This window comes from Bufo bufo, chromosome 2 (assembly GCF_905171765.1).
Source record: "Bufo bufo chromosome 2, aBufBuf1.1, whole genome shotgun sequence".
NCBI lineage: Eukaryota > Metazoa > Chordata > Amphibia > Anura > Bufonidae > Bufo > Bufo bufo.
The window spans coordinates 203881573-203903938 of NC_053390.1; the positions used below are offsets into that span (position 1 = coordinate 203881573).

General features: G+C 45.5%; 1 protein-coding gene across 2 annotated transcripts in view; it reads left to right on the top strand.

Annotated features, from left to right (window-relative positions):
* Window positions 1-22366, top strand: part of CMKLR1 (chemerin chemokine-like receptor 1) — a 221514-nt gene that overhangs the window by 194188 nt on the left and 4960 nt on the right. The window contains exons 4-5 of one of the 2 annotated variants that reach the window (XM_040416043.1): window positions 3626-3886; window positions 16056-16111. In XM_040416043.1, coding sequence (XP_040271977.1) covers window positions 16091-16111 — 21 coding nt within the window. In that variant the 5' untranslated portion in view covers window positions 3626-3886; window positions 16056-16090. The remainder of the gene's footprint in view (window positions 1-3625; window positions 3887-16055; window positions 16112-22366) is intronic. The other variant, XM_040416041.1, reaches the window with a different exon arrangement.

The following is a 22366-nucleotide window of genomic DNA, read 5'->3' on the forward strand; positions in this document are numbered from 1 at the left end:
ATGACCACAATGACACCATGTGAATTAGTAACGCTCATCCTTTTGTGTCAAGGCTATGTCTGGAATGTAGATCTGTCTAGTAGAATTTAGTGTCACCTAGCTAGACGTAACGAAAATTAAGCTTTGCTTCTGGTAAGTGGCCACATCTGCGTGATGGAAGAATATTTTTCATCCTCATACATTTAAAAATAAAGCGATCATGGGTAAAAAATAATGAAAACTGCTGTACTTGCCTTTCAAATCCCCAACTTCTCCTGTGCAGACAGTTTCTTGATCCCTCATAAATCTTTGTTTACTCTGCTGCAGCCAATCACTGACCTCATTGGTAATATCAGAAAGGTCAACACCTCACCACTGTGGATAGTGATTGGCTGCCATGCTCTTTATTCTAGATGACTCATCCTTTCTGCAGTGCAGTATTTGAAAGGTGAGCAGAATGCATTTATTATTCAACCCTTCTGTAGTGCACAGTGGGTATGGACCAACTAACCAATTTAACTTTGTCTATACCTAAGAACATTGTCCTAGAGGTTCCTAGTTATACACCCATCACCCCTGTAGAGGGATCTGGACTTTGCCGCAGGGAACCAACCAGGCATACCTCCTGGAGCAGTCCTGGTGTAGATGACAGGTGTCCCATGTAGGTCAGAGAGACCGGTGCGACGAAACAAGGACTCAGGCAAAAAGCATAGTCTGAACACAGACCAAATGCAGGCCGAGCATGTGCATATTCCATTTAGCAATTCCAAGGTTGGGGCAGGCTTAGTACATACATAGTCTAGGTAGCAGTTCCAAGGTCGGGGTAGGGGCAAGGAGCAGAATCGGTAGACAGGCAAGGTACGGTATATGGGTAGTCAGACAAGATATCATACCTTTGCTGGTTACTAGAGACTAGAAAACCTCAAAGCTCAGGCAAGGAGGTGGATCCACAGCCCAGCTAAATAGAGAGGCTGATAGGGAGACAGCTGTGGACACATGCCTCGAGCTTAACACCTTCTTTATTTTAACTGGGACTGGGCTTTGACTGGGACTCCTGATATTGATTAGTGTTGAGCGCGAATATTCGAATTGCGAATTTTTTTCTCGAATATCGCAATTTCGAGATTTCGCGAATATTTAGAATATCGTTCTATATATTCGCGAAATAGAATATTCGTTTTTTTTCTTTTTTTTTTTATTATATTTTTTTCTTTCCCACTTCCCTAAAGTTGTTCTTACCTGTCCTTTGGATTCCTGGCTTCCTGGCTGCTCCAGTCAGTGGCGTTTTCAACTTACTGCTATATTCCATATTAGCTAAATTACAATCTAATCTATATGTGTATTTTACGAAATTTCGCAATAGTCGCAATTGCGATGCGAGTAATATAACACGAAATATTCGCATGAAGATTTCAATTTAGCACTGCTATACTCCATATTCTAGCCTAATATGGAATATAGGTGTGCTAACTTAGCACTGCTATATTCCATATTAGGCTAGAATATGGAGTATAGCAGTGCTAAGTTGAAATCTTCATGCGAATATTTCGTGTTATATTAGTCGCATCGCAATTTCGACTTTTTCAAATGTTCTTAATATTGCTCTAACTTCGTCTTTTAGAAATTTCGTAATATTGCTCTAACTTCGTCTCTTAGAATATTACGAATATTCTAAAAGACGAAGTTAGAGCAATATTACAAAATTTCGTAAAATACACATATAGATTGTAATTTAGCTAATATAGTGCTATAATCCATTTTTTTTCCTGTAATTTTTTTTTGCCTCTTCTGAACTTAAGTTTTGTAAAATATGTACACTATTAAAAATGATTACTATAGCAGTATATTAGCTTAAATACAATCTATGTGTATTTTACAAAATTTCGTAATATTGCTCTAACTTCGTCTTTTAGAATATTACGAATATTCTAAAAGACGAAGTTAGAGCAATATTAAGAACATTTGCAAAAGTCGAAATTGCGATGCGAGTAATATAACACGAAATAGTCGCATGAAGATTTAAACTTAGCACAGCTATATTCCATATTCTAGCCTAATATGGAATATAGCAGTGCTAACTTAGCACAGCTATATTCCATATTAGGCTAGAATATGGAATATAGCAGTGCTAAGTTTAAATCTTCATGCGACTATTTCGTGTTATATTACTCGCATCGCAATTTCGACTTTTGCAAATGTTCTTAATATTGCTCTAACTTCGTCTTTTAGAATATTCGTAATATTCTAAGAGACGAAGTTAGAGCAATATTACGAAATTTCGTAAAATACACATATTAGCCTAGCCATAGTCATTATTAGTTGCCTTATACTATCAAGATAAATTTTCGCAATATGCGAAAAAATATTTTCGCGATAATTGGAATAATTGCGAATATTCGATTTCGACGAATATAACACGAATATTCATGCGAATATTCGCGAAATATCGCGAAATCGAATATGGCACCTCCCGCTCATCACTAATATTGATGACCTATCTTGAAGAAAGGCCATCAATATCTGATCAGTGGAGGTCTGACACTCCGCACCCCTACGATCAGCTGTTCCCTGCAGCTTCCAGTACTAGAACTAGCACTTCGAGTATAGCAGAAAGCTCAGCCAGAGTGTACTTGCCGTGCCAGGTTACTGTAGGTCAGCTCCATTTTGCCTGAACAAGAGCTGAGCTGCCGTAACCTGGCACAGCCACCACACTCTGAATAGAGGTGTGCTTCTGACTTCATTTCCAGTGCTAATCCTGGCGCTTGAGGCTGATGGGGAAAATGCGGATTGATGGGGGTGTGGGGTTTCCGACCCCTAATGATCAAATATTGATGAGTTAATCAATTGTAAATTAATCAAATTTGACCCAAATTTTGCAAAAAAAATATTGTTACATCTGAATACGAATTTTTGTTGATTTGATTTGGGAAATTTTAATGGGGGAGAGACAGAGAAAAAAATCATTAAAAAAATTAAAAAGTGAGAGATACTGTACGAAAGAAAAATTATGAATCCTAGGAGACCTCAGAGTGTCATAAACAAATTTCTATGCCAATTGAGCACTTTCGATTCAGGTAGAATCGATTCAGACCCAAAGTGAATCAGTCGACCAGTGCATCCAAACTGAAACCAAACAGAATATTTTGGTATTTGCTCATCTCTAAATAATAGGTCATGACACCCGGCACCCCAAACAACTGTTTGAAGAGAAGGCCATGATCGTGCAAGCGCTGCTTTCCCCCCATTGTTTACCTGCTCGCCGTCGACATCGCAGCAGCAAGCAGGTGTAATTACACCTTAGCCACCCCAGTCACTTCTATGGGACGGCTCCTTCCTTTACACTTGAATAGGAAAAAGCCATCCCATTGAAGTGAATGGGATAGCTTAGTTGCATCAGCAGAAAAGGCTTCAATTTTCGCATACGTTTACCTGCACACCATCTACATCAGGGAAGGCCAACCTGAGGCTCTCCAGCTGTTGCAAAACTACAACTCCCAGTATGCCCACACAGCCTACAGCTATCAGCCTACAGCAGGGCATGGTGGGAGTTATAGTTTTGCAACAGTTGGAGAGCCGCAGGTTGGCCATCCCTGATCTACATTGTAGTGGTGGTGCAGTGTAATTACAGCTGTTTGTCCCATTGAAGTGAATGGGAAGAGGAAGCTGTAATAACTTTGCACCATCATGCAGATAAACATTGAAGAGAACACAGCACTTGTACCACAGCCCCTTCAACAACTGATCGGCGAAGGTGCCGAGAGGTCATGCCAATGAATGAGACAGACTAGACAGCAGATGTATCTTACCTTCATATGTCCTGGATGTCCACACGAACTGGGTTTTCGACAAGATCAGGAATATTTATAAAGTATAAATTGTTCATTTATGAATGACACTTGAACTGAAGGTCAGAAGATGAGAGAATGAAAAACATGTCTTCATCACACTACATTAAAAGATATTCTGTTACTCCTACCTTGAGATAAATAGTGTGCCTGTTTCCTGCTGATCCACTCTTTCATCTATCACTATCTGCCCTTTTTTTTCAAGGACACAATTTTTGCAATCTATGTTATTCTAGGAATCATAAAATGTGAGCATCATTTCTTAATAGAGAAGAATATGAGACATGAAGCAGAATGACAAGCATAAGGCCAACATATAATGCATGTACTACGAGCAGTTCTCAAAGGTTATGCTCTGACTACTTGAGCATCTTAATTAACTTAGGTCTGTGGAGTTTTTCTAGAATGTTCGTTGCTTCAGGCTAAATATTTAACCCACACAAATCCATTGTATTTTATATCAAGAAGACTAAGGTATCGGTCACATTTGCATTGTTATCTCCTGCTGCTCTACAGAAATAACAGAAATGCCAGATCTGTTGCATGATGGACCCTATTGACACACAACAGACCTCATTGACTATAATGAGGTCTGCCTGGTTCATCATAGGGACTGGCATTTTACCAGACAGTATAATGGAATGCAGATTCCAGTTTAACACCTTTGTGTGTCTGATCTTTAGACATATTAATTTGTAGTCAACAGTATATAATACTGTATGTTCAAGAGCAGTAAATTTAAATTTTAAAGTAAATTTTACGAAATCCCATTCACACGTGTCTAAAAAGATCAGTGATTTTCAAATATGCAAGTCTTTAGGGTTTTTCTTAAGAAAGGTTGTGTTGTCAACCTGCGCACTGCAAAAAGTGAGATCTGTAAGCAAGGCAGCTAACAAAATATATAACCATGCTGCTGCAGATTACTGGCCATACACTAGGACTGTACTGTGTGAGGGCACCATGAATAGAAAGATCAAAAGTATGCCAAGGCGAAATGTTAATAAATTGTCAAATCTTAGAGTCAAATGACTTTACAATAGGATATGAATTGTGCGCACACATTTGTAATGATAATTGTCAGCTATGGTGGTGAGGAACATTCAACAGGCAAGATTTACCAATAGTTTTACGCCACTTTTGTAGTGGAAAAAAGTCACAAACTATGGCACATACCATATGTGCACCATCATTTGTGACCTTTTTAACCACTTGCCGTCACGGTAACGCCGATAGGCGTCCGGACGGCAGCGTTCTCAGGTCTCAGTGACGCCTATTGGCGTCATCTCGTGAGACCTGAGATTTCCTGTGAAGGCGCGCTCACAGGAGCGTGCGTTCACAGGATTGCGCAGAATACAAGTTTAACTATAGCTTGCCAGCTGGTAGGCTGTAGATTTTTAAAATAACCAATCAAATAGGTATATCAGACGCTATTTTGTAAATAGCATCTGATATACCTGCTACTTGCTCCTCTGGTGGTCCCTTTTGCTTGGATCGACCACCAGAGGACACAGGCAGCTCTGTAAGTAGCACCAAGCACTACACACACATTACACCCCCCCTGTCACTTATTAACCCCTTATTAACCCCTGATCACCCCATATAGACTCCCTGATCACCCCCCTGTCACCCCCCTGTCATTGATCACCCCCCTGTAAGGATCCCTTATCACCGCCAGTTAGTTAGCTACTTGTTAGGTAGTTAGCGCCCAGCCCACCGCACCGCAGTCACTGATTAGTCGCTGATTAGCGTCATCGCTGTCGCTAATCAGCACTAGTACTATATAGTATCTGTAAGTGATCAAGACTGATCGCAATCAGATCTATATCAGTACATTAAAGTCACCTTAGGCTCTACAAAAAACTCAGTGTTCGCCCTATCAGGCCTGATCTTGTGCCCACACTTGCATTCAGTCCGCCCCACCACAGTGACAGAATTTTTTTTTTCTGATCATGGAAAAAAAACACGGTAAATTCGCTGCGGGGCTAATAAGATCACTTTTGAGCTTTTTGGATCTTTATTAGCGATTGCAGCTTTACTTCGCAAGCACTCCTTTTTACTAGGCAGGTGTGCTCTTTTTCCTGGGTAGTCTCAGAGGAATACCCCCTAAATTTAGTTAGCCCAAAATGTCAAAAAAAGGGGTATTCCGCTGAAGAGTACTTTTAGGATTTCACAGGGCATTTTTACGCATTTGGATTCCAAACTACTTCTCACGCTTAAGGGCCCCTATGCCAGGGCAGTATAAATACCCCACAAGTGACCCCATTTTGGAAAGAAGACACCCCAAGGTATTCCGTGAGGTGCATGGCGAGTTCATAGAGAATTTTTTTTTTTTGCCACAAGTTAGCAGAAATGGATTTTTTATTTTTTTCTTACAAAGTCTCATATTCCACTAACTTGTGACAAAAAATAAAATTTTACATGAACTCCCCATACCCTTCACAGAATACCTTGGGGTGTCTTCTTTCTAAAATGGGGTAACTAGTGGGGTATTTATACTGCCCTGGTATTTTAGGGGCCCTAAAGCGTGAGAAGTAGTTTGGAATCCAAATGCGTAAAAATGCCCTGTGAAATCCTAAAAGTACTCATTGGAATTTGGGCCCCTTTGCGCACCTAGGCTGCAAAAAAGTGTCACACATGTGGTATCACCGTACTCAGGAGAAGTAGGGCAATGTGTTTTGGGGTGTATTTTTACATATACCCATGCTGGGTGAGAGAAATATCTCTGTAAATTGACAACTTTGTATAAAAAAAATTGAAAAAGTTGTCATTTACAGAGATATTTCTCACACACAGTATGGGTATATGTGAAAATACACCCCAAAACACATTGACCTACTTCTTCTGAGTACGGCGATACCACATGTGTGACACTTTTTTGCAGCCTAGGTGCGCAAAGGGGCCCAAATTCCAATAAGTAATTTTAGGATTTCACAGGGCACTTCTCACGCTTTAGGGCCCCTAAAATGCCAGGGCAGTATAAATACCCCACAAGTGACCCCATTTTAGAAAGAAGACACTCCAAGGTATTCCATGAGGGGTATGGTGAGTTCATGTAAAATTTTATTTTTTGTCACAAGTTAGTGGAATATGAGACTTTGTAAGAAAAAAAAAAAAGAAAAAAAAAATAATTTCCGCTAACTTGTGCCAAAAAAAAAATCTTCTATGAACTCGCCATGCGCCTCACGGAATAACTTGGGGTGTCTTCTTTCCAAAATGGGGTCACTTGTGGGGTATTTATACTGCCCTGGCATTTTAGGGGCCGTAAAGCGTGAGAAGTAGTTTGGAATCCAAATGCGTAAAAATGCCCTGTGAAATCCTAAAGGTACTCATTGGAATTTGGGCCCCTTTGTGCACCTAGGCTGCAAAAAAATGTCACACATGTGGTATCGCCGTACTTAGAAGAAGTAGGGCAATGTGTTTTTGGGTGTATTTTTACATATACCCATACTGTGTGTGAGAAATATCTCTGTAAATGACAACTTTAAAAAATAATTTATACAAAGTTGTCAATTTACAGAGATATTTCTCTCACCCAGCATGGGTATATGTAAAAATACACCCCAAAACACATTTCCCTACTTCTTCTGAGTACGGCGATACCACATGTGTGACACTTTTTTGCAGCCTAGGTGCGTAAAGGGGCCGAAAGTCCAACGAGTACCTTTAGGCTTTACAGGGTTGCTCACAATTTAGCCCCACCCAAAATGCCAGAACAGTAAACACCCCACAAATGACCCCATTTCGGAAAGTAGACACCCCAAGGTATTCACTGAGGGGCATAGTGAGTCCGTGGGAGATTTTTATTTTTTTGCCCGAAGTTAGCAGAAATGGAAACTTTATTATTTATTTTTTTTCCTCAGAAAGTGTCATTTTCCGCTAACTTGTGAAAAAAAAAAAATCATACATAAACTAACCATGCCCCTCCGCGAATACTTTGGGGTGTCTTCTTTCTAAAATGGGGTCATTTGGGGGGTATTTATACTATCCTGGCATTCTAGCACCTCAAGAAACATGACAGGTGCTCAGAATGTCAAAGCTGCTTCAAAATGCGGAAATTCAAATTTTTGTACCATAGTTTGTAAACGCTATAACTTTTGCGCAAACCAATAAATATACACTAATTGGATTTTTTTTTATCAAAGACATGTAGCACAATAAATTCTGACACAAACTTGTATAGAAATTTAATTATATTTAAGCAATTTTACCAGAAAAAGTTAAAAATACACTTTTTTTGAGAAAATTGCGGTCTATTTTGATTAATATCAGAAAAATCTCAGCAGCAATCAAATACCACCAAAAGAAAGCTGTATTTGTGAGAAGAAAAGGAGGTAAAATTAATTTGGGTGCCAAGTTGCATGACCGAGCAATAAACCGTTAAAAATTGTGAAGCGCCGATTTGTAAAAAAGGGCCTGGTCACTAGGGGGGTATAAACCTGTGGTCCTTAAGTGGTTAAGCTTCTTGGGACTTTTCCAAAGTGCAGAGAAAAGAGGTGGGGCTTAGTGAGAGGGGCCGGGCTTCACATTAGCAACTGGATTTACTATAACTTTTGCCAGAAAGTGGTGTAAGTTATAACAGTAGTTGGTGTAGACTTCAGTATCTGGTTGTCATGGTCTTACCTGCTTGCTGCTCTCCTTCGTTTGACATGTGCTGGCGGCCATCTTGGGTCCTGGGTTTCTTGTAGCCTTCCACCCTGCGGCTCCTCCTTCCCCTGGGAGGAGCTGGATGCCTAGCTCATATATATAGGAGGTCTGTGGCTTCAGTTCCTTGCTTGGTCCTCTTGTGTTCACATGCTTCTAAGACTGCTGCTGCTTCTGGTTCCTGATCCTGGCTTCGTCTGACTACCCTGCTGGTTCCTGATCCTGGCTTCGTCTGACTACCCTGCTGGTTCCTGATCCTGGCTTCGTCTGACTACCCTGCTGGTTCCTGATCCTGGCTTCGTCTGACTACCCTTCTGGTTCCTGACCTCTGGCTTCGCAAAGACTCTGCTCGGTTTCACCATCCGTTTGGACTTTTGCTTTACAGCTTTATTTTCAATAAAGCCTTCTTATTTTCACTTATCTCTTGTTGTACGTCTGGTTCATGGTTCCGTGACATTAGGACCAAGCCATGAATTCTGACGGTACAGGGCCATCCTCGCTACCCACGCTGGTTGCCAGACTTGATCAGCAGGATCACCTGTTGGGTCGGTTCGCTGTGGCGTTGCAAACCCTGCTTGAACGCACGGCTCATTTCGCTCCGTTGCCGATGGGTCGGTTGTCGCTCCTGGGCTCGCTCCTACTGCCGCTCCGGTTGTTGCGCCAGAGTCTACCCCGACACCTGTTGTTGCGCCTGCGGTGTTTCGGGGTATGACCGGTTCTGCCCCTCTTCCACAGCGCTTTGGGGGAGAGCCAACTCAGTGCCGAGGTTTCCTTAACCAGGTGGGCATTTATTTCGAGTTGCTGCCACATGCCTTTCCTACTGAGAGATCAAAGGTGGGCTTCTTGATCTCGCTGCTCTCGGACAAGGCCTTGGCCTGGGCCAGCCCTTTATGGGAGAACAACAATCCGGTGGTTGCCGAGTTTTCCGGTTTTGTTGCTTCTCTTCGGAAGGTATTCGATGTGCCGGCTCGTGCTGCCTCTGCTGCAAAGCTCCTTATGTCCATCAGACAGGGTTCACGATCCGTAGCTGAATACGCCATTGAGTTTCGTACCCTGGCAGCAGAGGTGGGCTGGAATAATGAGGCTCTGGTCGCTGCTTTCTCTCATGGTCTCTCGGATGCCTTGAAGGATGAGGTTGCAGCTAAGGACCTACCAGTTGAGCTCGAGTCTCTTATTTCTTTCCTGATTTTGATTGACACCAGACTCAGGGAGAGACCTTCCTTTAAGGAGAACCTGCGGAGGTCTTCTAACAGATTGGTGCCTACGTTTGCTGTCCCACCCGTGCCTCCCTCTCCTCCCACGCCTCCTGGGGATGACTTGTCTGGGGGTGAACCCATGCAGCTGGGGTTTGCTCGCCTGTCCGAGGGGGAGAGGGCACTCCGGAGACGCGAGGGCCGATGCATGTACTGTGGTCTCGGTGGGCATTTTCGGTTGGCATGTCCGAACCGTCCGGGAAACGCTCGTACCCTGAGATCCTGTCGGGGGCAGATCTTGGGTGGAGTCTCCTCGTCCCCGGTTTCCCGTGTTGACAAACCACTGATTACTGTTGTCCTCTCCTGGGTCGGGGGCTCGGTGACAACCCAGGCGTTGGTGGACTCTGGTGCTGGTGGTTTGTTCATTGATAGTGTGTTCGCTGCCGCCAATTCCATTCCTCTGCAGGCTCGAGGTTCCCCACTGGCTCTTGAGGCGATAGACGGCAGACCCCTTCTGCCGCCACACGTGACTCATGAGACCCTTCCAGTGGGGATAGCCATTGGTGCCGTTCACAGAGAGTCGGTCTGCCTCCAGGTTATTTCGTCTCCACACTACTCGGTGGTCTTGGGGTACCCCTGGCTCCAGAAGCATAATCCGACTTTCGATTGGAGATCGGTCGAGATCCTCTCGTGGTCACCGCAGTGTGGGGCTAGTTGCATCCATGGGTCTGTCAAGTTGCTGTGTACTTCCTCGGACTCTCTGTTGCCTCCTGAATACGAGGAGTACCGGGATGTATTCGATAAGGTGCGCGCGGTTGCCCTACCTCCGCACCGCCCATACGATTGTGCCATAGAGTTACAATCTGGTGCCGTTCCTCCTCGTGGCAAAGTCTATCCACTGTCGGTAGCGGAGAATGAGGCCATGGAGGAGTACGTGAGGGAGGCGCTTTCACGCGGACACATTCGCAAATCTTCGTCCCCGGCAGGGGCTGGATTTTTCTTTGTGAAAAAGAAGGGCGGTGAGTTGAGGCCTTGCATCGATTACAGGGGTCTCAATCGCATCACGATCAAGAACGCTTACCCGATACCCTTGATTTCCGAGCTGTTCGATCGCCTTAAAGGGGCCACGGTCTTTACCAAACTCGACCTGAGGGCGGCATATAACCTGGTAAGGATCAAGGCGGGCGATGAGTGGAAGACCGCGTTTAACACCAGGACCGGTCATTACGAATCCTTGGTTATGCCCTTTGGGTTGTGCAATGCGCCCGCAGTCTTTCAGGAATTCATCAACGATGTTTTCCGTGACCTGTTGCAGCAGTGTGTGGTAGTCTATTTGGATGACATCTTGGTATATTCTGAATCCATGGAGGCCCACATTCTGGATGTCAGACGAGTGTTGCAACGGTTACGAGAGAACAAGCTGTTCGGTAAGCTTGAGAAATGCGAATTTCACCGATCCCAGGTAACCTTCTTAGGTTACATCATTTCCGCTGAGGGGTTCTCCATGGATCCTGAGAAGGTTTCGGCTGTCTTACAGTGGCCCCAGCCCAGTGGTCTTCGTTCCCTGCAGCGCTTTTTGGGCTTCGCCAATTATTATCGGAAGTTCATCAGGGACTTTTCCATGCTGGCCAAGCCTCTCACGGATCTGACCAGGAAGGGCAGTAATTCCCAGGTCTGGCCGCTCGAGGCCATCCGAGCTTTTGAGGCCCTAAAGTCCGCCTTTGTGTCGGCTCCGATTCTGTCGCATCCCAACCCTGGGTTGCCCTTTGTCCTCGAGGTGGACGCGTCTGAGACGGGAGTAGGCGCCCTTCTGTCTCAGCGTAGAACACCAGAGGGTCCTCTGCTTCCTTGTGGGTTTTACTCCCGGAAACTGTCTTCCGCGGAGTGCAACTATCAGATTGGTGACAGGGAGTTATTGGCCATCGTGCAGGCCCTTAAAGAATGGAGGCACTTGCTCGAGGGTTCGGTGGTTCCGGTTCTCATCCTGTCGGACCACAAGAATCTGACCTACCTTTCTGAGGCCAAGAGATTGACACCACGTCAGGCCAGATGGGCTCTGTTCTTGTCACGTTTTAATTACGTGGTCTCCTACCTACCCGGTTCCAAGAACATCAGGGCGGATGCCTTATCACGGCAGTACTCCGAGCTGTCCAGGGAGGAGTCGATTCCGACTTCGGTCATACCTCCGAATCAGATCCTGGCCGCCATTCGCACCAGCCTGACCTCTCCCCTGGGTGAGCAGATTTTGGCGGCTCAATCTGGTGCTCCCTCTGGGAGACCCAACGGCAGATGTTTTGTGCCTGAGGAGTTGCGCACTCGGTTGTTGCGAACCTACCATAACTCCAAGACCGCGGGGCATCCTGGAAAGAATCAGCTGTCCTGGGCTGTTTCACGTCTGTTCTGGTGGCCTTCCCTACGTTCCGACATCGCCGCATATGTAGCGGCATGCTCCGTTTGTGCCCAGAGTAAGTCCCCTCGGCACCTTCCGTTGGGCCTTCTGCAACCCATAGCCACCGGGGAGCGCCCATGGTCACACCTGGGGATGGATTTCATTGTGGACCTCCCTGCATCCCGAGGCCATACGGTCATTCTCATGATTGTGGATCGGTTTTCCAAAATGTGCCACTGTGTTCCTCTCAAGAAGTTACCCTCTGCACAAGAGTTGGCCACGATTTTTGCCAGGGAGGTCTTCCGGTTGCACGGTTTGCCTAAGGAGATTGTGTCGGATCGGGGGAGTCAGTTTGTGTCCAGGTTCTGGCGCGCCTTTTGCTCCCAGTTGGGGATTCATCTCTCCTTCTCCTCGGCCTACCACCCTCAGTCCAATGGGGCCGCAGAACGATCCAATCAGGCCTTGGAGCAATTCCTTCGTTGCTATGTCTCCGATCACCAAGACAATTGGGTTGACCTCCTGCCTTGGGCTGAGTTTGCCAGGAACACGGCGGTGAACTCTTCCTCTGGGACGTCTCCCTTCATGGCCAATTATGGGTTCCAACCTGCCGTGTTACCGGAGGTATTCTCTCCCCAGGATATTCCGGCTGTGGAGGATCACCTTTCCGTCCTACGTGCTTCTTGGGTACAGATCCAGAAGTCCCTTGAGGTCTCTGCGCAGCGCCAGAGATTCCAGGCTGATCGCAGACGAGCGCCTGCTCCTTCCTACCAGGTCGGAGACCGTGTATGGTTGTCCACCCGCAACCTCAACCTTCGAGTGCCCACTCCCAAGCTGGCGCCTCGCTTTGTTGGTCCCTTCCGAGTGCTTCGCAAGGTAAACCCGGTAGCCTATGCCCTTGCGCTTCCTCCTGGCATGCGGATCTCCAACGTGTTTCATGTCTCCCTGTTGAAGCCACTGGTGTGTAATCGTTTCACTTCCTCGGTTCCTCGGCCTCGTCCGGTCCAAGTGGGCAATCGTGAGGAATATGAGGTGAGCAATATCCTGGACTCACGCCTGGTCCGCGGTCGGTTGCAGTTTTTGGTCCATTGGCGTGGTTATGGTCCAGAGGAGCGTTCCTGGGTTCCCTCCGCAGATGTCCATGCTCCTGCCTTGCTCCGAGCCTTCCACGCACGCTTCCCTCAGAAACCGTTTTGTGCTCCGCGGAGGAGGGGCCCTTGAGGGGGAGGTACTGTCATGGTCTTACCTGCTTGCTGCTCTCCTTCGTTTGACATGTGCTGGCGGCCATCTTGGGTCCTGGGTTTCTTGTAGCCTTCCACCCTGCGGCTCCTCCTTCCCCTGGGAGGAGCTGGATGCCTAGCTCATATATATAGGAGGTCTGTGGCTTCAGTTCCTTGCTTGGTCCTCTTGTGTTCACATGCTTCTAAGACTGCTGCTGCTTCTGGTTCCTGATCCTGGCTTCGTCTGACTACCCTGCTGGTTCCTGATCCTGGCTTCGTCTGACTACCCTGCTGGTTCCTGATCCTGGCTTCGTCTGACTACCCTGCTGGTTCCTGATCCTGGCTTCGTCTGACTACCCTTCTGGTTCCTGACCTCTGGCTTCGCAAAGACTCTGCTCGGTTTCACCATCCGTTTGGACTTTTGCTTTACAGCTTTATTTTCAATAAAGCCTTCTTATTTTCACTTATCTCTTGTTGTACGTCTGGTTCATGGTTCCGTGACACTGGTGCACAGCAGGGCAGATATGCACCTAATTTATTAAGAGGTATGTATCTTTCATAAATTAGGCACATCTCACGCCAGTGCAGGGAGACCAAGTCTGTTGTTTGGCTAGACCAGTTTTGAGAAATGTCCCTCAATGGGTTACACAGAAAAGTTCACATGTGTTCACAGAACATTTTGAGGCCATTTTTGATGCCTTTATTTTTAGTTTGAGTAAGTGGATTTTCTTTAATGGAAGAAAAAGAAATAATATGCACTTTAGGGGAGATTTATGTAAAAGAAAACTGGTTTAGTTGCCCATAGCAACCAATCAGACTCCATCTTTCATTTTCCAAAGAAGCTCTGACAAATAAAAGGTGGGATGTGATTGGTTGTTATAGGCAACTAAGCCAGTGTTCCTTTTTTACATCAGTTTTGACAACTCTACCCCTTTGTATTTTTGTGTAGGCTCCCAGAAACTACACCCAGTGGTATCAAAAGGGATTTCGTTTTTTTTTGTTATTTTTTTTTTAACATGGATCTAGCTTTAGGGTTTATTTGAATGTGCCTGCTTTGTGGCTTTTTTTTTCTGTAATTATCTCCAAGTTTCCATAAAGTCTTCACATGTAAATCCACCTTAGGCACTTGAATTCTTTGTTTTATTGGGGGGCTGGGGATCGGGGTCTGCTGCGGTTAATCTGCCTTTTAAGTGTCACTGTCACTTCTGTGATGGCAGTCAGTACTTTTAGAGTACTGACATGCTGAACTCCACAGCATGTGCCAGCGCTGCGAGGGAGGTGAATCCAGTGAAGCTCACTGTTCCTGGTTATTGACAGGTTTATTTCTTATGTGTAACAGAACAGAAACCAGTCAGTCATCATCCAGAGCCGGGGGAAGGTAGGGACAGTGACCCTCATCGGACTCCCTCGCAGAGCTGGCATGTCAGTAATCTGAAAGTACATCCATCACAGAAGCGACAGACCACTGAAATCAATGAGGGCAGCATAGTGTAGGTGACTGGTTCACATTAAAGATTTGCTCATTTTTATGCACATCAATAGCTTTAATCTACTCAGATAGATCCCCTCAATGGTAACTTATAATAAGGTCATATAAAGAAATAGATCAAAGTTAAAACAAACCGCAATTCCACCACTCAATATATATTCAAATAATCATCATTTTTAATAACCCCTTGAAAAAGCTGACCGCGAAACGCGCGTCGGGGTACGGTCTGGCGGTGGTGTGGTTTACATCTGGGTCAGTATGCACTGCATTATGCTAACTTTATATGGTATTTTGATATAGCATGGTATAATGTTCTGACCGTGTAGGATTAATTGTTGCACAACATTAGTAGCAGCAATATTGATACTCTGATATTTCTATACTGTGGTCAGTAATAACACCATATATATGCACTGTCTATACTACCCTATGGATATATCTTTGCACTTTATATAGATGAACATGTTACAATACACCTGAAGCCCATGAGATTTTAAATGTTCTTAATTATGTGAAGCCAGATTTTTGTAATTATGAAATGTTTAATAAAAATGATTACTATTTGAATATATATTGAGTGGTGGAATTGCGGTTTGTTTAAACTTTGATACATATATTCTCTATTATTGGTTCCAATTGGTTTGATATTGGGTCATATATACATAGAAGGGAAAACGTTTATTGGTTGCTTATATAAAGAAATAGAACAGGTCTCCATGCGTTCAGAAAATTTTGAGTTACTTTACATTCAATCTCAGATGTACAGAATACTATTATATTGACAACAGTAGACAATGGGCTTTGGAAGTGATATTTAGGAGATAGTCTTACTGATAGTTAATGCATGAACATCATGGCACCTAATTAAATGTATGGCAGTATGTTTCTCAAGATTTCAGATTATATACTAATTATATAGCCAATAATGAATGCACATTTGCATTTCACACAGAGCAAGATTTTGGACATGTCTAATAGATGAGTCCAAAAGCTTAATTTAATCACAGTGGTGGCAACTTTGAGGAAATTGTTTCAAAGCTGTTCTAAGAGATGATGTTGAATCACAATGTAGCCCCCCTTTACTGTATATGGAACTAGAGAAACCGTTCCCTACTTTTGGAAGGGATATCTTTCCCATACTTTTCCCATGCGGCATTGCCCTACACTCTCCAAACCTTGGAAGTTCACAAGAAGAATCCGAACCTTCAAAGAGTCACTTACCAATAAATTGCTACTTATGTCAGTTTTGTCAGTATTCCTATCAATTTCATTACTTTTGATAAAATGTGTTTTCTATTGCAGAGGATATAAGTGGCCAGATACATCCATCTTTTCCAATGGATTGCTGCACAGAATCGGTGAGTACATTTTCCTTTACTTTATGCAGTATTAGGCTACTTTCACACTAGCGTTCGGGGCTCCGCTTGTGAGCTCCGTTTGAAGGGGCTCACAAGCTGCCCCGAATGCCTCCGTACTGCCCTAATGCATTCTGAGTGGATGCGGACACCCGCTCCGCTCAGCAAGCGGACACCCGAACGCTGCTTGCAGCATTCGGGTGTCCGCCTGGCCGTGCGGAGGCAAACGGATCCGTCCAGACTTACAATGTAAGTCAATGGGGACGGATCCGTTTGAAGATGACACAATTTGGCTCAATTTTCAAACGGATCCGTCCCCCATTGACTTTCAATGTAAAGTCTGGACGGATCCGTCTGAACTACTTTCACACTTAGAATTTTTATCTAAGCTATAATGCAGACGGATCCGTTCTGAACGGATCCAAACGTCTGCATTATAGGAGCGGATCCGTCTGTGCAGACACCAGACGGATCCGCTCTGAACGCAAGTGTGAAAGTAGCGTTACTCTTTTTGTCTTTTCAGTATTGCCGATAGTATCCAAGCAGATTCTAGCTCTAATTTAGCCAGCACATATGTGAAAATGCAATTACAATACTTACACTCTTTCTTAGAGTTAGGCCTCATGCACACGACCGTTGTGTGCATCCGCGGCCGTTGTTCCGTTTTCCGTATTTTTTCGCAGACCCATTGACTTTCAATGGGTCCGTGGAAAAATCGGAAAATGCACCATTTGGCTTCCGCGTCCGTGATCCGTTTTTTTTCACGGACAACGGTTCACGGACCCATTCAAGTCAATGGGCCCGTGAAAAATCACGGATACACACAAGATAGTCATCCGCGTCCGTGATCCATGTCCGTTTTTCCTATCATTTTCAATGCAAACTTGACTTCATTTTTTTTTTCACTTTTCATGTCCGTGGATCCTCCAAAAATCAAGGAAGACCCACGGAAGAAAAAACGGTCACGGATCACGGAACAACGGAAATCCGTTTTTCGGACCGCAAAAAAACGGTCGTGTGCATGAGGCCTTAGGCTCAGCATTTCCAGACTCTTAGCCGACAACATTGCCTTAGATGAACTGTACTCAGAATAAAGTGGAATTACCTTATTAATGCTGGTGCATTATGCAAAATTTTATGAAAGGCTACTCACCTTTTTTATTTTGCTTGTAATATTCAAAGAGCAAAAAGACTGAGATGCAAATATAAGTTAAGCAATGAAATGCAGTAAAAATATAATATAACCTCCTGTAAAATAACCAGATTAGTAAATTGTAAACTACGTGTCCTGCTGCCTACTCCACGATAGATAAAGTCATTGAATTATTCCCAGTATTCCAGGTAGAACAAAATACAATTTTTTTAAATAAAAAATAGCTAAAAGAATCATGTTGAGTTGATAGGTGTAATGCCGCCGACGCGACGGCCTTTTGTTCGTCTGCCGCGGTCCTTGCGTTCCACCGTGGAACGCGGAAGACGCGCGAACTTCGGGTTGTGACGCGGCGGCTGCGTTCCACGGTGGAACGCGGAAGTCATTCGGACCAATCAGAGGTCCCTATTGCACTTCCTGGTTCCATTTAAGGGGGCTGGTGAGGCGGCATGGCGTGCTGTAATTGTTGTCGGTACGCCTGCTGCCTCACCACCTGTGTATGGGATCTCCAGAAACCGAACCTTTCACCTCTCCCCTGCTGTCATCTGGGAGACGGATCCGCACCGCAACCGGACCCGCTCCAGTTACCCCGCTGCCATCCGGAGGACAGATCTGCTCAGTAACCGGACCCTTCTCATTTCCTCACTACCATCTGGAAGACGGATCCACTCTGACCTGATACTGCAGTCTCCTTGGGAGCTTCCACCATCGCATAGCGCTGCCAATCGCAAGTACCCTTTATGTGAGAGAGCTTCTCTCCTTTACTTACATGCAGGCTGAGATAACTGTGTAGGACTCTTACTGAGTGGCCCCTGTTAACCTGCGGCAGCTACCGCATTCTAATATTCTAACACCTAACCGCAGTCTATGAAGCAATAGTACTGTGCCGACCTGAATTGTTTTCTCCTGATCACGTGATGGTAGAATCTCAAACTCACCGTTGAGGTTGTGAGTGACGCCTGAGATTCATATCTGATTGATCCTAATAACCCGCAGTTGAGATCCACTGTTGAAAAAATTGCAGACGTGACAGTATTACAGCACCCGTAAAGATGGATCCAGCGGAACTCGCTAGACATATGGTTTCTTTATCCCAGAGAGTCGAGACCCTGTCTGCCTCTGTGCAGGACCTGCAGCTGGAGAACCAGAGATTGCGTACTTTGGTTAACCAAAACACAGGTGCTACACCTCCCAGAGAGGGACCTGAACCCAAGGTCTGTGCCCCCGAACCCTTCTCCGGGGATAGGAAAATATTCCGTCAGTTCATAAGTTCGTGTAGACTCATGTTTGATCTACGTCCACGCACTTACTACAATGACCGTATAAAGGTACTCACACTCATTTCCTACCTTAAAGGGGAACCCCGAGCCTGGGCCGAGACCTACTTTGATGAAGAGGATGAGGTCCTAGATTCTTTCCCCAGATTCATGGAGGCCATGGCACTCCTCTATGATGACTCTAGTAAACAATTGACCGCTGAGACTGCCATCAGAGCACTCAAACAAGGCCGCCGACCAGTCGAAGATTATATAGCCGAGTTTAAACGGTGGGCCAGGGAGACGGAGTGGAATAATCTCAGTCTTCGTAACCAGTTCCGCCTCGGCCTCTCGGAGGCCTTGAAAGATGAGATTGCCCGTGATGAGTTACCTCCCACCTTAGACGACCTAATCCAACGCTCTGTTACCATAGACCGCCGCCTCCGTGAACGGAGAGCAGAGAGAGTCTTCACCCCCACACCAACCGTAAGAGGAGCCAGATCTACCCCTAAAGAGGAGCCAATGGAGCTAGGAACCCTACGGGGACCCCTCACACCGGCTGAAAAGGCCAGGAGACGCACGTTGAACCTATGTCTCTACTGTGCCTCCCCTGACCACGTAGTAGACGACTGCCCGGCGGTTAAAAAGAAGACAGAAGGTAGGGAGATACATATCTGCAAATTGACACATAGTCTCTGCCACCGCAATTCTTACATATACATTTCTCTCAGCTTACAGTGGGATACCGAGAGGATTATCGTCAAGGCCATGATAGACACCGGAGCCTGTGGCAACTTTATAGATTCACATCTGGTTAAGTCCAATAAAATACCCCACACCATGAAGCAGAAACCCGTCTCAATTACTTTTTTAGATGGGTCCACATCCCCTTCAGGACCAATCTCTCACCACACCCAACCACTGCTCGTGGCCTGTGGAGAAGGTCACATCGAACACCTTATCTTTGATGTCATTTCCTCTCCCATGTTCCCTGTAGTACTGGGGCTTCCCTGGATCAGACTTCACCAACCCTCTCTCCTCTGGCCTATAGGGGAGGTACAGTTGGATTCCCACTACTGTACCACCACTTGTTATCCAAACACTGCACTTATGCAGGTCGCTCCCATGGGGCTACCTCCCCATCTCGCTGAATTCGAAGACGTTTTCAGCCAATCTGGTGCAGCCACACTTCCCCCACATAGACCCTATGACTGCCCAATTGACCTTATCCCAGGCAGTCCTCTTCCTACGGGCCGCATTTATCCGCTGTCCCAACCAGAATTAGTCCACCTGAAGGCCTACTTAGATGAAAATATAAAAAAGGGTTTCATAAGGCCCTCAACCTCACCTGCTAGCGCAGGGATGTTCTTTGTGAAAAACAAGGATGGCGGATTAAGGCCAATAATTGACTACAGAGGACTCAACAAAATTACCATAAAAAACCGCTACCCTCTTCCACTCATCCCCGAACTGATCGAGAGGTTACAATCATCCCGTATTTTCACAAAACTTGACCTCAGAAGCGCATATAACTTGATCAGGATCCGGGAAGGGGATGAGTGGAAGACGGCATTCAGAACCAGGTACGGACTGTTCGAGTACATGGTAATGCCTTTCGGGTTGTGCAATGCCCCGGCGACGTTCCAGCATTTCGTTAACGATATTTTTCGTGATCTGCTGGACGTCTGCGTGGTAATCTATTTGGATGACATTCTGGTGTACTCGGACAGTCCTACCGACCACAGGAGGCACCTAAGATGGGTGCTGTCCCGTCTTCAGGTCCATTCCCTTTTCGCTAAAATAGAGAAATGTATCTTCGAACAGCCTTCCATTTCCTTCCTGGGATATCACATCTCCCCCCAGGGGATTCAAATGGATCAGTCCAAAGTGGAATGCATCCAGGCCTGGCCTGTGCCCCACACACGCAAAGCACTCCAACGATTTCTAGGCTTTTCCAACTACTACCGGAAATTTATAAAAAATTTCTCAGAGATAGTAAAACCCTTGACAAGACTAACCAGTACTACAATACCCTATACATGGTCCTCCGACGCCCAAAAGGCTTTCGAAATACTCAAGCACAGGTATACCTCAGCTCCCATACTCCAATTGCCCAACACCGATTTCCATTTTGTTCTAGAGGTTGATGCTTCCCACCTCGCCATAGGAGCAGTTCTATCGCAACAACCATCCCTTTCTGAACCCTTGCACCCAGTTGCATACTACTCCCGAACTTTAAATACTGCTGCGAAAAATTACCCCATTGGGGAAAAAGAGCTGTTAGCTATTAAGGATGCTCTGGGCAACTGGAGACATCTTTTGGAAGGAGCCAAACATCCCATCATGATCTACACTGACCACCGCAATTTACAGTTCCTCAAAACTTGTAAAACCATGTCGGCAAGACAAGTACGGTGGAGCCTTTTTTTTGATCGTTTTGACTTCCATATATCTTACAGACCAGGTTCCAAAAACACAAAGGCTGACTCCCTCTCCAGGTTATACGAAGAGAGTACTGACGCAGAACCTCCTGCCTTACTACTTCCGGCAAATCGGTTTGTGGGACTCGCCACGGGATTCAAGGAGCTCCTAAAACATGCTCCCTCTGAAGGGGATCCTCCTGCTCCTCCTGGGTTGACACCAACCGATGGATTCCTTTTCAAAAACGACAAACTTTACATCCCTCCTAGAATGCAACCTTCTGTCATTCGACTCATGCATGACACACCCCTAGCGGGCCACCCAGGCATCACCAAAACGTTGGAGCTTGTACGCAGAAAATTCTGGTGGCCAGACATGACCAAATCAATCCACGAATATGTCTCCACCTGTGATGTCTGTGCCTCTACCAAAACCGACAGAAAGCCTCCCTACGGGTTACTGATGTCACTGGAAACACCCACCAGACCTTGGGAGATTGTCTCTGTCGATTTTATAGTCGACCTCCCTCGCTCAGAGGGTTGCAACACCATCATGGTTACTGTCGATCTATTAACCAAAATGGCTCACTTCTCCCCACTTAAAAAATTACCATCATCAAAAGAAACCGCCCAAACTTTCCTCAGCCAAGTCCTTCGATTGCACGGTTTACCCTCCGCGATTATTTCCGACAGGGGCAGTCAATTTGTATCAAAATTTTGGAAGGCACTATGCACAGCCCTCCAAGTTGATCACAGGATGTCGACCGCATACCACCCACAAACTAACGGCCAAACAGAGCGAGTAAACCAGTGTCTAGAACAATACATTCGATGCTATTGCAGCCATCTCCAAGATGACTGGTTCGATCTACTACCTCTGGCCGAGTTTGCATACAACAATTCAATGAACTCCTCCACTCAATACTCTCCTTTCTATGCAAACTACGGTTTCCACCCCACCAACCTGCCCCCTGATTACTTACCCGGGAACGTTCCTGCAGTTCAGGACTATCTCGAATGTCTAAAAGAGACTTCCCTTGCAATACAAGGTAATCTGAAGACCGCAAAAGAGCGACAAAAAAGACATTATGACACTCGACACTCTAATCCCCCCGCATACTGTGTGGGAGACAAGGTATGGTTGTCTACGAGAAATCTCCGCCTTAACGTGCCCGCTAGGAAACTCGGTCGCCAATACATCGGACCATTTCCCATCGAGAAAGTCCTGAATCAAAATGCGGTACGCCTAACTCTCCCTCCCGACTGGAAAATCCATCCCTCTTTCCATGTCTCCTTGCTTAAACCGTATAAACCTAACCGACTCCCCCTTAGAGCCTCCCCCCCTGGCCCCCCAATTCAGGTCCAGGGTGAAGTTGAGTACGAAGTAGACAAGATACTCGACTCCCGTAAAAGGGGATCATCTATACAGTAT